This window comes from Chiloscyllium plagiosum, unplaced genomic scaffold, assembly GCF_037043375.1.
Source record: "Chiloscyllium plagiosum isolate Xiang-an unplaced genomic scaffold, Cpla_swu_hap1 HiC_scaffold_9, whole genome shotgun sequence".
In the NCBI taxonomy this organism is placed as follows: Eukaryota; Metazoa; Chordata; class Chondrichthyes; order Orectolobiformes; family Hemiscylliidae; genus Chiloscyllium; species Chiloscyllium plagiosum.
The window spans coordinates 45,333,673-45,349,734 of record NW_028270147.1 but is presented as its reverse complement, the minus strand read 5'-3'; the positions used below and the strand labels follow the sequence as shown (position 1 = coordinate 45,349,734).

The 16,062-nt window shown below is 39.0% G+C and overlaps 1 protein-coding gene across 1 annotated transcript; it reads right to left on the bottom strand.

Annotated features, from left to right (window-relative positions):
* Positions 1-2,207: 2,207 nt before the first annotated feature.
* tmem53 (transmembrane protein 53) lies at positions 2,208-14,528 on the bottom strand. The gene is made up of 3 exons (XM_043699178.2): positions 14,394-14,528; positions 8,677-8,768; positions 2,208-4,521 (listed from the first exon to the last, which is right to left on the bottom strand). Exons 1-3 carry the CDS (start codon positions 14,446-14,448, stop codon positions 3,820-3,822), a joined length of 849 nt encoding a protein of 282 aa, XP_043555113.2. The 5' UTR covers positions 14,449-14,528; the 3' UTR covers positions 2,208-3,819.
* Between the last annotated feature and the right edge of the window lie 1,534 nt (positions 14,529-16,062).

Below are 16,062 nucleotides of genomic sequence, written 5' to 3'. Positions count from 1 at the left end.
CTAAGTAATTTTAAAAAAAATCTAAAGGCAATTCTGTAGATTGTGAAATTTACATTATTGATCTAAAAAATAAATAAAAACAAAGTCAGAGTGTCATAGACATTGTCTATATCGACTTCAGCAAAGTGTTTGACAAGGTGCTGCACGGTAGACTGGTTAGTTAGATTAGATCAAATGGGATTGGGGCAGCTACCCAATTGAATACAACATTGGTTTGAAGGTTGGAGATAGGGGAGGTGGTAGACAGTTGCTTTTTTGACTGGACCAGCAGTGTGCCACAAGGATTGGTGCTGGGTTCACTGCTTTTCATCATTTATATAAATTATTTGGATGTGAATATAGGAGACATAGTTACAAAGTTTGCAGATTACACCAAAATAGGTGGTGTAGCAGTCAGTGGAAAAAATCTCAGAGTACACCAGGACCTTGATCAGATGTGCCAATGGGGCTAGGTATGGCAGATGGAGTTTAATTTAGATAAATGTGAGGTGTTGCATTTTGGTAAGGCAAAGTAGGGCAATGTCATCCCATTTCCACCCCCACCCGAAGCAAAATGGTCAGTGACACAGTATAGTTTTACCTCCTTCATCTTTCCTCCTGGTCCTAGAGGGAGAGAAACGATCGCCCATGTGCACAGAGACAGGAGTTCAGTCTTCTCTAGAATAGCAGTTTCTTAATGAATTATATAGTCATTTTACAGGGACGAGCATCCAGTTAAGGCAACATACATAATAATTGGGTGACCGTTACAATCAGCGAGTGTCAATAGGAGAGATTAATCCATCTGCTGTTACACAATGGATAACTGGCTTTACATAATGAATACCTTTCACCTTGTTAAACTGATATTACATATATACATACTGAATGCTTCCAATATTGTTAAATGGCTCTACATAATGAATGTTTTTCCACCTTGTTAACCCATGACCCTTACCTCCAGCACCCCCTTGTTAACTGCAAGTTCTTATCTGATCTGAGTCATGCTCAGCTGAACTTCCTGTTTCACAAAACTCAGAACTTAACTTTTCCCTGCCTGCTTATACCCTATACACATTCTCAGCAGGACTTAAACACTTAACAGTACGATCCTGGGGATTGTTGTTGAACAGAAACTTAGGGATGCAGGTGCACAGTTCCTTCAAAGTGGACTCATGTGGTGAAGGCAGTGTTTGCCATCATTGCTCAGATGGATAGAATATAGGAGTTGGGATATCATGTTGCAGCGTATAGGACATTGGTGAGGTCACTTTTAGAATACTGTGTACAATTCTGGTCATCCTTCTATTGGAAGGATGTTGTTAAACCTAAGGCACAGAAAACATTTACAAGGATGTTGCTGGGACTGGAGAGTTTACATTATTGGGAAAGGCTGAAGAGCTGAGGCATTTTTTTTTCCCTGGAGTGGAGGCTCTGGGGTGACCTTGTACAAGTTTATAACATCATGAGGGGCATGGATAGGGAGAATATCCAAGGTCTTTTACCTTGGGTGGGGACTCTAAAACTAGAGGGCACAGGTTTTAGGTGAGAGGGGAAAGATTTAAAAGGACCGGAGAAGTAACCTTTTCAGAGGGTGATGCATGCATGGAATGAGGAACTGGTGGGGCAGGTAGAATTACATAATTTGAAAAATATCTGGAATGGTTTATAAATAGGAAGGGTTTAAAGGGATATGGGACAAATGCTGGCAAATGGGACTGGGTCAGATTGGGATACCTCATTGGCACAGATGAATGAGCTGAAGAGTCTGTTTCTGTACTGAATGACTCTATAACCTTTATTTTAGGTAGGAATCATTTTATTTAGAGAGAAAAATAAAAGTACTTATCTATAAACACTCTTGATATTTGAGACAGTTAGTACATGAAAACGTTAATGGATACATTAAGTCAAAATACAAGTGCACTGATATATTTCACAATCTTCATTTATTTTGTTTATGAATTCAAAGCAGGAGTTGGCCATTTGAACCCTTTAATCTGCCCACCACTCAATAAGATCCCACTGATCAAATTATGGCCTCAATGCCACCTGGAGTCACATGTAGACCAGACAAGGTAAGGATGGCAGATTTCCTTCCCTGAAGGATATATGAAAAATGATGATAGTTTCAGGAGATTAAAAAAAAACTACAGAAACACAGCAGCTCTGACAGCACCCATGGAGTCAGAGTTAGTGTTTCAGATCTAACATAATTCTTTTTATTAAAGTGCATTTAAATTCTACTAACTGTTGAGGTGGAATTTGAATCCTTGCCCCCCAAGACATTAATCTGGGCCATTGGAATACTTGTTTAGTGATACTACCACTGTATCATTGTCTCCTTGAGAAAGAAGCAGGAAAAAGAATGACAGAAAAGGATGGATTCATGTATTACAGAAAAAGCCTATTAATTCATCTTGTCCAAGTCACAGTAAATTCAAAAAGACAAAGAGGGTTTTTCTTACATCATTAACATACCAATTGTGCCATAAAACTCAAGAATTCTATGGATCCTTTCATTGAATGAAAGATACTAAAGCTGAAACCAGTGTGTATGTTATGGAATGCAGTAGAGAGAAGTGCAGACAAAGATCACGTGACACTGCCAAACTTTCAAATTCTGATTAAAATTATAAATATTCAATAGGCCAGATCAGGGACATGCCAACTAACTGCAGATAAGACAGTTAAGAAGATAATAAACTCCATTTCAATACCATAAATTGACACCAGTAGCAGCTCAAAATGGTAAAATAAAAATCCACTACAAATAAAACCTAAAAACGGAGTATATTTTTAGAAAAATTACTTTCTAAAAGCTGCAGACAAAAGAACAACTTGAGGAACTGAAACAAAAATCCAATGCAAGATTACCATATGGGTTGGAGAGGCTTATAGACTTTACTTGCTTGCATGGCGACAATGGCACCAAGTTCTGGATGACAGGTTTTCAGCCAACTTATCCAGAAGCAAAACAACATTGATAACCTGGAATTAAAAAGCATTTTGTACACTAAAATGAACCAAGGCTTTTCACAGCAGTATGTAGCTCATTATGATAGGTGATGAAAAACACAACCAAAGGAGCATATTTTAAGGAAAGCCATGAGGAATGAAAATATTTAAGTCTTTCATTCTTGAATTCCCTACCTTATAGCATTGTCAAGAAGTTAAAACACATGAACTACAACAGTTTAGGAAGACCACCACCACCTTCCCAGGACAATAATGGACAATAAGTTCTGGCCTTGTCAGCAATGCTCATGTCCAGAAAATCAATTTGAAAATTCTTCAAATTCTGTAAACCATTCAAAATAATATTGCTCTGTTAATACATTTTTTTGCCAAAGTGTTAGATATGATGTTTTTACCTCTATTATACAAATAACTTGGAGGTAATGATTGATATTTCCAGAACATAAATTACAAATGAAATTCGGCTTTTGTGACTATTGCTGGTTTTCCAATTTTTTTGTGCAAAATCTCCAAACATTACTGAAAAAAATCTTTAAGAAACGTATCAACACATCCTATCTGAGGTACTTGGAAATTTTTAAAACGACCTAATTCCTGACATTGAAGGTGCTAAAATGTTGGGTGGCGTCAGCCTTCAGATTTCACTTGAAGTAGTCATTTCTCATATGAGCTGAGACAAACACTGTAACAGGTTATTCAATGATGAAGGGTATAATTTGGTTAAGCTTAATACTATTGGTCACCCAAAACTCATGTGCACATTTTCTGGTAGGACTCATTAAACAACAAATAGGAAGGTACTGACTGTTTCCTCCTCTCCACAATTGTTGTGTTTGACTCCCACCTTGGACTTTGAGTTGGTCATTGTATTAAATGTTTTTTTTTGTCAAATAATCTAGACAAAGGTGTTTTCTGAATGCATTCTTTGAGGAAATTTAAGCAGAAGTTAGAATACTTATCAGGGAATTCTCGAAAGTGGTTAACATGCTGTGATGTTTCAAAATCTACAGATTGCACCTGAATATTTAACATTTTTCTAGTGTTGATCATTGCCTCTATATCCTTGTAATAAACAATTTTATCTGCTTTTGAATACAAAAAAAGTTGAGGCCACCTTGATGGATCCACCTTCAATGCATCATAGAATGGCAGGGAGACAAATTGTGTTACTGGATAAAGCATAACCTTAAGTAATACCATCAAAACAAAAACAGGAATTGCAATGCACTTTACAATAACATTGGTTGAAGAACCCAAGACAGTGTTAAATGCTCGGATACTACCCTGGAGATTTTTGTTTCCAGGTGCACTATCAAAAATGATTCCAACTACTCGTAACTTAGTGAAATAAGTTTCAGTTTTGTTACATTGGAGTTCAACTATGTGGCGGTACAGCATGCATCCAGCATTACTGAAAACATGGAACAATATTGGATGCCCTTCTATGCCAAGGTCAAACAGGAGATCTAATAGTTTTCTTGCTGTGCGTTGGAGATTTTTGCTGAAGATTCCACTGAAAAATATCTGCTGCCATGGAGCAATATATCTGAGAACTATACAACCCTGCAACAAAAAAAGTAAATTTTAATATGATATGAAAAACATTTTTAATTTCATGATGATCATCTTCTTTAAGTGAAGAAGAGAATGGTGAATGCTGTGATAACTGAAATTTAAGTGGAAATTAAATTTGCACAACATGGAGTGCGGCTTGGGAGGTTTAATTTGCTAAGCAACCAGCTATCCTTTTTTTGGTCCTTCACAACTAGGAAATTAGTTGTTTCATTATGGCTAGCCAAACAAAATCATCATTTATTACTGTGAGAATAATTCTTTTCAAGTGTACCAATAATTAACAATACATTCTTGAAAGAAATGCTGGTTGGTTTGATTAACAATCTTATTGGCCAATCTTTGGTGGAGAATGGAACTGAGACACAACCTTCCAATTTAATAAGGCAGCAGATAAGATTGACACCCTGTACAGAAGACCATAGCAAGAAGCAAGGTATAAGACCAGAGTAGAAAGCTAAGATGCAGGCGTTCAGTTTTTTTGCATCAAGATATTGTTTCAAAGGAAAGGTAATGCTAAAAGTCAGCATGCCAACCACGACAGGGATAAGATGTGTGGCTCACTACACTTTTCAATGAGATACCTATAATTGACTAGAAGAAATGTTTGGCTTCATTGACAGCCTATAAATTTACTTGCTGCCTCAAAAAAAGCAGCTTAATTAAAATGCATCATGATATGCATCACTGAAATGTTTCTCTGTCTGCTTACAAAAAGATTAGAGAAATCCTAGTGAAAGCCCACATGAAAAACATGCAAAAAATTCCTTCATGAATGACTAGTACAATATCTTTGGAATTTTATACTCATCATCCAAAGGTATAATAATCAATCAAGACAGCTCCTAAGGAAATTAGAACGACAGATCTTTTCTATTCAGGAGGCCATTCGACCCCTCATGTTTGTATTGGCTCCCAAAAGAGATATCCAGCTAATCCCATTCTCCAGCCCTTTCTCCGTAGCCCCCGTAATTAATCACTTTCACATATACATCCAACTTTCTTTTGAAACCTCCTATGGAATCTGTCTCTACCATTCTCTCGGGCAACACATTCCAAATCCAGACAACTTTCAAGACTTGGGGGCACATTTTTAAGGTGAGAGGAGGGAGATTTAAAAAAAGACATGAGGGGCAAATTTTCTACACAGAGGATGGAATGAACTTCCTGAGAAAGTGGAGGATGTGGGTACAATTACAACATTTAAAAGACATTTGGATAAGTACAAGAGTAGAAAAGATTTGGAGGGATATGGGCCAGGAGCAGGCAGGTGGGACTAGTTTAGTTTGGGATTATGTTCAGCACGGACTGATTGGACCAAAGTGTCCATTTCTGTGTTGTATAATTCTGTTACTCTGACAGCCATAACATTTCTCCTCATCTTACTCCTTAAATCTGTTGTTAACAATCTTGAAATTGTGACCCCCAACACTGATATACCAGTACGTGGAAACAGAACATTCTTGTTTTCCCTGTTAAAACTGTCATAATTAGATCTCCTGCTCCAGGGATAATAAGTCCAACTTCTGTAATATTTTCTTATAACCAAAATCCCTCAAGCCTCGTATTATTCTAGTGAATCTTCTTTGCATTCTTTCCTTAAACAAGGCACCCACAACTGAACACAATATTACAAATGTGATCTGACCAATCATTTGTAGAGGTGTAACAAAAACTTCTCATTTTTATATTCTATGCCCCTATTTAAAAACTCAAGGATCTTATAAACCTTCTTAACAAGCGTTTCAACTTGCTTGGCCACCTTCGGAGAACTATGTACATGAAACTCTGATGTCCCCCTGCTCCCTTACTCCTCTCAAAGCTGTACCATTGAGGCAGCGTTATCTCTCAGTTTTTCTTCTACTAAAATACATTTCAATGCAGAGAACTGTGAGGCAATTCATCTACCAGGTGTCTGCTCATTTGGCCAATTTGTCAATGTCTCTCTAAGGTTGCTAAGCATTATCCTTACAGTTCACTATTCTACCTAGTATCATCTGCAAATTTAGAGATTTTGCCTTCTCCAAATCTTTTATATAAATCAGAAAAAGCAAACACTGATCTCTGGGGAACACCATTTTCAACTTGTCTATAGATCTGAGAAGTGTCTATTTATCTCTACCCTATCTTTTAGTCACTGTCTAATCCGTGCTGCCAAGGACCCAGTAACCCAAAACATTTGCAGTTTGGTAAACACCCTGCCATGTGACACCATATCAAACGCTGTCTGAAAGTTCAAATATACATCCACAGTGCCACCCTCATCCAGTGCCTGTTACCTTGCCAAAGAACTCAATTAAATTTGTTAGACATGACTTGATCTTGACTGTCTCATTTTATCTTCCCGCCTTAGGCAACTGTTTGTGTGGAGTTTGCACATTCTCCCAGTGTCTGCGTGGGTTTCCTCCGGGTGCTCCGGTTTCCTTCCACAGTCCAAAAAAAAATTTGCAGGTTAGGTGAATTGGCCATGTTAAATTGCCCATAGTGTTAGGTGAAGGGGTAAATGTAGGGGAATGGGTCTGGGTAAGTTGCTCTTCGCAGGGTCGGCGTGGACTTGTTGGGCCGAAGGGCCTGTTTCCATACTGTAAGTAATCTAAGTAATCTAAACATCTTATTGTCTTATTTTATTTTTCTTCAAGTGTACACTTATCGTATCCAGTATTATAGTGTCCATCAGTTTTCCTACTATTGATGTCAAGCTGATAGGTCTGTAGATTCCTGGGTTATCCTTTGCCCCCTTTTTTTTTAAAAAACGGGTGTCACAGTTGCAATCCTCTAGTGTCCAGAAACTAATTCTGTATTCAGAAAAACCTGGAGAATTTCTGTCAATAGCTCCACAATTTGCTTCCTTACCTCTTTCAGCAGTGTAGGATGCATCCCATCTGGACCTGACAACTTGTCTACCTGGGGTGCTGCTAGACCTTTTATGACCTCTTCTTTATCTATCACTACACTGCTCAGCTGATAAGCACCCACATTTTCAACTGAGCCATTATCATCATCTTCTCATTTAGTTTAAAAAAAATGACAAATTATATGTAATTTTGATTATAAAAGGTGTCCTTTATAGGTGTCAACTACAGTACCCTTTAGTAACCACTATATAATTCGACAATGGACAAAATAAACATAATTTACAAGATAAATGATAGTCAGATCACTGATAAAAGTAACTATCACTTGCCCTGAAGGACTATGCAAGGCAGACCATATTTGGTAACAGAAATACATTAATAAAACTCTGTTTTGTACACAAATTTCTTGTCATAATCCTCAGCCACAAATTATCGGCATTTTTTGTTAACCAGTCATCAAAAATAAAACTAATGATTAGAACTTCTAACAATACTTTTCTAACAATAGAAAACAAATGTGCATGGTGGCTCAATGGTTAGCACGGCTGCGTTACAATGCCAGTGTCCTGAGTTTGATTCTAGCCTTGGCTAACACTTACAAGAACAGAATTTGTTTCTAATAATTGTGAACCAGATGCAGAAAACTAGTTTTATAGATAATGGTGTTAGTTTCTACCAACAGGCATATCCCAAATGTAAATTCAATTGTTATCTTTTCACTACATGCTTTCACTATCAAAATGTCAAAAGTGCGACAAAAAGCAAAATGCTGCAGATTTTGGAAACTGAAAGAAAATCAGAAAATATTGGAAGTATTTTCTAGTCAGGGAGGACTGTGAAGAAACAAACATCCAGATCCCTGTGAGGAGTCTACCTTTGTGAAAAACAGTTCTTCCTGAACAATTTATATCAAAGAACTATGAAAGGGAAAGTTATTGCTTACAACTTTGTTCTTCCAATTTTGTATTCAGGTTACAGATTCACTCAATTGTGCCAGAACAAAACGATCACAAATTGAAAATGTTATCATCAGTTCAATTCTCCATAGATCCTGCCTGACCTGCTAGTGTTTTCATGCCAACTCTTGAGTTTATCATAAAGCAAAATCTGCCCCTCTTACCTTTGGAGACTAAAAATTTGAAAAGCTTCAAAAATATATAAACCTATACACAAACTGAAAAGTGCTATTGTAAATAGCATTGTGATAATTATAGTTAAATGGAGGCTGATTTTTGGATGACTAAAGTTTTAAGTCAACGCATTAAAAGAAGCCATTTTCTTTAATACCAACCTGATTTTTGTAGATATAGCTGTATTTTGATAAGTGCTTGTCTTGACAGCCACCCCAACCCAACAGAATTACCACAGGGTCTTCCTTAAAGCCTAAATTATACAAAATGTTACATTATACAATATATCATTTTACCTGACATTGGTGTTTGCACAAAATTAGAAGTACAACTTCTAGGCTGATTCCTTTGATTTTAAAGTAGGTCCATTGCAAACAATTAAAATCAACAAAGTATCAATGGACAATGCAGTATGTGGTTTAAATTCTACTCTTATTTCTATTATTCAAATTTCACATCACTAAGTGGAAGCTGGAATAAATGCAAGAATCTGAAATAATACGTGATCAGGCTTAATTTAATTCATAATATAAAACAGTGTATCGTTTAGCATTGAATTAATATGATGGGGGTAGAAGACTAATGACAGTTTGTATAAGAATTGAATTGAGGGTCAAGACAGTAGTTCTGCAACACAGCTCAGCCAAAGTGTCTTTTCAGTAATGGTCCATTTAAAGATAGCTGGTGGGAACTGGAGGAATAAGTCAAGTTTTAATGTGTTATATATACAATACCTTTAAAATTTGCAGAGTACGGTTGGTCCATCCAAAAAAATAGTTTACCAAAATTAAGATTAATTAAATAAGTCAAATCAAGTGGAGTCAAATTACAGATTTGACATGTTGCCAAACATTCAAAGAAGATAATCAGTCACAAATAATGAGAAAGAAAAATGCCAAGTACTGCAGCACTGGAAATCTGAATTAAAAACAAAAAAAATGGTTGGAACACTCAGTAGGTCAGCAGGAGAGATGCTTCAGGATTTTGACCTAGCAACAATGGGCAACTGCACAGACACAATTATCCATGAAAATCCAGAAGTTGTCGTGAATGATTCTACCCTTCTCAAAAGGATGCAAAGCTCTGCAGACTACAACCAGGTAGAATTACCAAACAAAGAATGTTCCCTTTCAAGCCATCGACCTCACTGTAAAAACCCTTGAAAAGGTTATTGGTGAAAGAAGTGTAACCAGATTTCTGATAACAGATTAAGGTAACTATTATAGCACAAAACTTCACTAGTCCTGAAATACTAATTTTCTATTTGTGGAATTTCAAATTCGCACTGTTAAAACTTCTACACGCTATTAATATTTTTGAAAATTTAAGATGTTTCAATTCAAAGTTTGTGAGAAGATTTGTAGCTCGGGTGCTCGTTGTTGTGGTTCTGTTCGCCGAGCTGGGAATTTGTGTTGCAGACGTTTCATCCCCTGTCTTGGTGACATCCTCAGTGCTTAGGAGCCTCCTGTGAAGCGCTTCTGTGATGTTTCCTCCGGCATTTATAGTGGTTTGAATCTGCCGCTTCCGGTTGTCAGTTCCAGCTGTCCGTTGCAGTGGTCGGTATATTGGGTCCAGGTTGATGTGCTTATTGATTGAATCTGTGGATAAGTGCCATGCCTCTAGGAATTCCCTGGCTGTTCTCTGTTTGGCTTGTCCTATAATAGTAGTGTTGTCCCAGTCGAATTCATGTTGCTTGTCATCTGTGTGTGTGGCTACTAAGGATAGCTGGTCGTGTCATTTCGTGGCTAGTTGGTGTTCATGGATGCGGATCGTTAGCTATCTTCCTGTTTGTCCTATGTAGTGTTTTGTGCAGTCCTTGCATGGGATTTTGTACACTACATTGGTTTTGCTCATGCTGGGTATCGGGTCCTTTGTTCTGGTGAGTTGTTGTCTGAGAGTGGCTGTTGGTTTGTGTTATGAGTCCTAGTGGTCGCAGTAGTCTGGCTGTCAGTTCGGAAATGCTCTTGATGTATGGTAGTGTAGCTAGTCCTTTGGGTTGCGGCATGTCCTCGTTCCGTTGTCTTTCCCTTAGACATCTGTTGATGAAATTGCGCGGGTATCCGTTTTTGGCGAATACATTGTATAGGTGTTCTTCTTCCTCCTTTTGCAGTTCTGGTGTACTGCAGTGTGTTGTGGCCCTTTTGAATCGTGTCTTGATGCAACTTCTTGTGTGTGTGTTGGGGTGGTTGCTTACGAAAGCAAACCCTGTTTGATGACATCAGTGTGCATCGACATTGGAGATTCCTGTGGATGCACCAGATTAAACTAATCTAAAACCATAACCATGGAAAACAACAAATCCATGTGAGTAGCTTTCTTTGAGGTCAATAGTGAGTATCACTGGTAATCAGCAGGAGCCTTCCATGCCCATGCTTAATCTGATGTCATGTCATGGGATCCAGAATCTATGTTCAGCATTCCCAGGGGAACTCCCTCACAACTGTATTGCCACCCCTGTTTGGTCTGTCCTGCTGGTGGGACAGGACATATCAGGGGATGGCAATGGTGGTGTCTGAGACATTGTCCGTAAGGTCTGATTCTGGGAGTATGACGAGGTCAAGATATTGCTTGACGTGTCTGTGAGACAGCTCTCCCAAATTCAGCATTAACACCCAGCAGTTAGTAAGGACTTTGCAGGACGTTTCCGGTGCCTAGGCTGATGCTTGGTGGTCTGCCTGGTTTCGTTTCTTTGTTGAGACTTTGGAGCAATTGATATAACTCAGTAGTTTGCTAGCCATTTCAGTGGACAGAGGGCACTGCTATTGGTCTGGAGTCACTTGTAGGCCAGACCAGGTGAGGATGGCACATTTCCTTCTCTGAAGGACATCAGTGAACCAAATAAGCAGTATTTTCTTGATCATCATTACATTCTTAATGTCAGATATTTATTGAATTCAAATTCTGCCATTTGTCAGCTGAGTCTTTGAATCAAACATCTAGTGAGAGTGCCTCTAGGCCAACACCTCCCCAGGAAGGAAAAATCACATGACAAAAGGGATGATGGTGCAAGACAAAAGAAAATAAACAAAATTGGATATTGATGAACTTATAATGACGTAAGCAGAAACACTACCAACAATTGTTGGCTGAAAAGAAATTAAATGGAAGCCATGATTGGAAATTGTTCAATTCAATGTTGAATACAAAAAGCTGCAAAATGTCTACCCAATAAACAAGATGTTTTTCCTCAAGCTAGTATTGAGCTTCACTGAATGAGCAGAGAGGGCTGTGGGGAAAAGAAAAGGATAGTTTCAGATTATATCTACCGTTGCCTTGTGTCACGTGCACCGTTCCAATGATTCCTCTGTTCTTTCCTTTTCTCCTTCGCCCTTCTTTCTCTGCACAAAACCTATTAAATCTCTAATTTTTAAACACGGTAGTGTTAAGTGCTTCAACCCAAAGTGTTAACCAAGTTTCTCTCTCCAAAGATGATGCCTGAGCTGCTGAATATTTTCAGAATTATTTTTATTTTATATCAAAAACAAGAAAACCTGACTGATTCCTCTTTCATTATCCCAGAGACACTGAAGTTATTGAATTGTGTGTCAATTTGGCCCAGTTGTTAGCATCCCCTCACTTCTGAATCAAAAATTTTAGTTCAAGTTCTAATTTAGGATTTGACCATTTCAAGCTGACAAAACAGTACTGAAAAAGGGCTGATTTGTCAGTTGTGCTTTTGAGATGAGACATTCAGCCACAGTTTCTGTTCCCATTTTCCTTTTTGTACATGACATCAACCCATTTACACAGAAGTAAAAACAATCAAAAGAGCTGGAAAAACAACTACTTCAAAATAATCAATGAAATCTGAAATTTTCTTGGTCCAATAAGGCTCTAAAGAATTAGAAATTTTTTGTTCTTTCCAGTTAAGGGAAGTCTGACAGGGATAGTGACAAAATTCACTGAGAAAAGAAAGAGTGAGCTCTTGGCATTTTTTGTTGGAGGCGAGAGAGAAGAAACGTATGTGAGGCTTTTGCAAAGACAATTGTTAGTACAGTGATGCTGGAGCTCTTTTTGCTTTCCAGAATGATCCTAAAGTAATCAGTGACTTTGGTAGAGGAGACTAAAATCTGATAGCACTTAATGTGGTACGATGAAAACTGTTGAACATTAAAGTTACAAGATACATTTGTGGGAAAGTGGTAGTGTCCCTCCCTCTGAGACAGAAGGTCCAGATTCAAGTTCTACTTGCCTTAAGATGTGCCTTAGCATGTCTGAACAGATCGATTAAAATAAACACACTCAAATATGTGCTCCAGAATTCTCCATTCGACTACAGTAACAGGTGTGTCCAGGCACAGCCCTGCACTGTAAAAGATCAATAAGCTAACACTAATATAAAACCCTGCATATTTGGGTCTATTTCTTTGAAAACTATTGCACTTTGAAAAATTTCATCACCACATTTCATGTATTACATAACAAATCTAATTTACAAAGTATAACACAATGCTTGATAATGAACTCAGAGGTCAACAAGGAAATTAAAGTTGTACATTACAATTTCTACAAATGATGTTAAGTTATAGATTAACAGACACCTCAATGTCATGTAGAAATAAATAATTTTACTTAGCAAAACTCAATATTATGATTGCAACAGACCAAAGTCTGGAGTGTACATGCAAAACAAAAGTCAGGCATCAACTTCCCACCTTCAGATTAGTCAGAGGTATACAGCATGGAAACAGACACTTTGGTTCAACTCATTCGTACCAACCAGATATCCTAAATTAATCTAGTCCCATTTGCCAGCATTTAGTCCATATCACTCTAAATCCTTCCTATTCATATACCCATCCAGATGCCTTTTAAATATTGTAATTGTACAGCCTCCACCACTTCCTCTGGCAGCTTATTCCATACACACCATCCTCTGTATGAAAAAGTTGGTCTTTAGGTCCCTTTTAAATCTTTTCCCTCTCATCCTAAACCAATGCCCTTTAGTTTTGGACTCCCCCACCCCAGGGAAAAGAACTGGTCTATTTATCTTATGCATGCCCCTCATGATTTTATGAAGGTCACTGCTCAGCCTCTGATGCGCCAGGCAAAATAGCCAGGGTCTATTCAGCCTCTCCCTATAGCTCAGACTCTCTAACCCTTATAACATCCTTGTAAGTCTTTTCTGAACCCTTTCAAGCACAACTTCTTCCTATAGCAGGGGGACCAGAATTGCACACAGTTGGTCCTTATTTCAAGGGAGCTGAAATACAAGAATAGGAAAGTCTTCTTGTAACTGTACAAGGTGCTGCTAAGACAAGATCTGGAGCACTGAGAGCAGTTTTGGTCTCCTTATTTAAGAAGGGATATCATTTAACTGGATGCAGTTCAAAGAAGGTTCACTAGTATAATCCCTGGTATGGAAGGATTGTCTTATGGACAAAGACTAAACAAATTGGGACTCTACTCGTTCGATTTTAGAAGAATGAGAAGTGACGTTATTGAAACATACAAGATTCTTAAGGGGCTTGTCAGGGTAAATACTAGAGGATGTTTTCACTGATGGGGAGAGTCAAGGACGAGAGGGCATAGCCTCAGAATGAAAGGGCGTCAACTTAAAAGTAAGATGAGGAAGAATTTCTTCTTTCAAAATGTTGAGAGTATTTGGAACTCCTTGCCACAGACAGCTGTATGGGGAAGAGCCCTTGTGTATATTTAACGCTGACAGTGATTAATTCTTGATCAAAAGGGACATCGAGGGTTACAGGGGAAATGGCAGGACAGGGGACACGAGGAATGTCGGTTCAATCACAGCCTCGTGATGAGCAGAGCAGGTTCGAGGGGCTGACTTATTCCTATTTCCATTTCTGATGGTCATATAAGTGCAAAGATTCCCGAACATAACGATCACCAAATCAGAACCATGAACAAACTTCACCTGAATCACTGGGATCAGGAAACACAACAGTATATTCCAGGTCCTTGTCTCCCATCTCCTAATTCACCCTCTTCCACTTAAATCAAAGATCACCCTTCACTGGAGACAACCTGAATCATTCAATCCGGATACGCCTTACTTCAGACCCGTTCACTTCCTTAGTAACTAGCCAAACCGGAAGTTCATGTGAGGCCTGCCCCTTTCACAGGTGTGCGGCTCCTATTGGTGTATTCAGCTCCACCCCTTCAAGTCCTGCCTAATAGTTGGCTAACGGAAACGCCAATTACTGGCATTCTGTTTACTATTCACGGTAGGTTTGGTCTGTGTGAAATCGCGTTGCTGTTTTTAATACAGTGATAGAACCAGTTTAATACAACAAGTTTCTGGTTGTTAAAATAATTGAGTTGGCTAAACGTGTCAAACATCGAAACAGTTGTAGCAGAACTGAGGACTTTCAGCCCAGAAAGAGTTATCCAGCTTTATACCATCTTACTGGTCTTGGTTCATGCTCTTGTCTTCCATTCTCAGGCAGTGCAGTACTAAGTTAGTCTGCATTACAAGTTTTCATCTTGTCAATGTTGCTTCTTTTGCCATTCACTTTGAAATTAGTGCTCTTTTTCCTCAATCTTCATGCCAACAAGGATGGTTTTTCTTCATCTACTTTATCCAGATCACTCATGTTTTGAATTCTGCCAACTAATCTTTTTTTGCCCTTGTATTTTCCAAGTGGAACAGCCCCAATCTGTTTACATAATTGAAGTTCTTAATTCTGGAACTACTTTCACACAACTTTTCTGCACCTCCCGTAATGCCTTTACATTATTTCTGAATTGTGGTGTCCAGAACTGGACAGAAAGATTAGCATTAATGCCAAGAGTATGGAGAGACTGAAAAGGGTGGGGCTGTATTCCCTGGAGTGTCAGAAGCTGAGGTGTGACCTTATAGAGGTTTATTAAAACATGATGGGTATGGATAGGGTGAATAGTCAAGGTCTTTTTCCTGGGGTGGGGGAATCCAAAACTAGAAGGCATAAGTTTAAAGGGCTGAAAATGTGTTGCTGGAAAAGCGCAGCAGGTCAGGCAGCATTCAGGGAACAGGAGAATCGACGTTTCGGGCATAAGCCCTTCTTCAGGAATGAGGAAAGTTTGTCCAGCAGGCTAAGATAAAAGGTAGGGAGGAGGGACTTGGGGGAGGGGCGTCGGAAATGCGATAGATGAAAGAGGTCAAGGTGAGGGTGATAGGTCAGACTGGGGTGGGGGCGGAGAGGTCAGGAAGAAGATTGCAGGTTAGGAAGGCGGTGCTGAGTTCGATGGATTTGACTGAGACAAGGTGGGGGGAGGGGAAATGAGGAAACTGGTGAAATCCGAGTTCATCTCTTGTGGTTGGAGGGTTCCTAGGCGGAAGATGAGGCGCTCTTCCTCCAACCGTCGTGTTGTTGTGGTCTGGCGATGGAGGAGTCCAAAAACCTGCATATCCTTGGTGGAGTGGGAGGGGGAGTTGAAGTGTTGAGCCACAGGATGGTTGGGTTGGGTGTTTTCCCCCCCGACGTGGTTGACGATGCCCTCCACCTCATCTCTTCCACTTCCCGCTCCTCCGCCCTTGAGTCCCGCCCCTCGGATTTCACCAGTTTCCTCATTTCCCCTCCCCCCACCTTGTCTCAGTCAAATCC

What these genes read in the sequence shown, in the direction of transcription:
- tmem53 (XM_043699178.2), bottom strand. Translation starts at nt 14,448, where the DNA reads ATGGGAGACAAGGACCTGGAATATACTGTTGTGTTTCCTGATCCCAGT. An exon ending in TCCTGATCCCAGTGATTCAG is followed by an intron (nt 8,769 to 14,393) that starts GTGAAGTTTGTT and finishes TGTATAATTTAG; the next exon opens with GCTTTAAGGAAGACCCTGTG. An exon ending in GCTATATCTACAAAAATCAG is followed by an intron (nt 4,522 to 8,676) that starts GTTGGTATTAAA and finishes TTTTTGTTGCAG; the next exon opens with GGTTGTATAGTTCTCAGATA.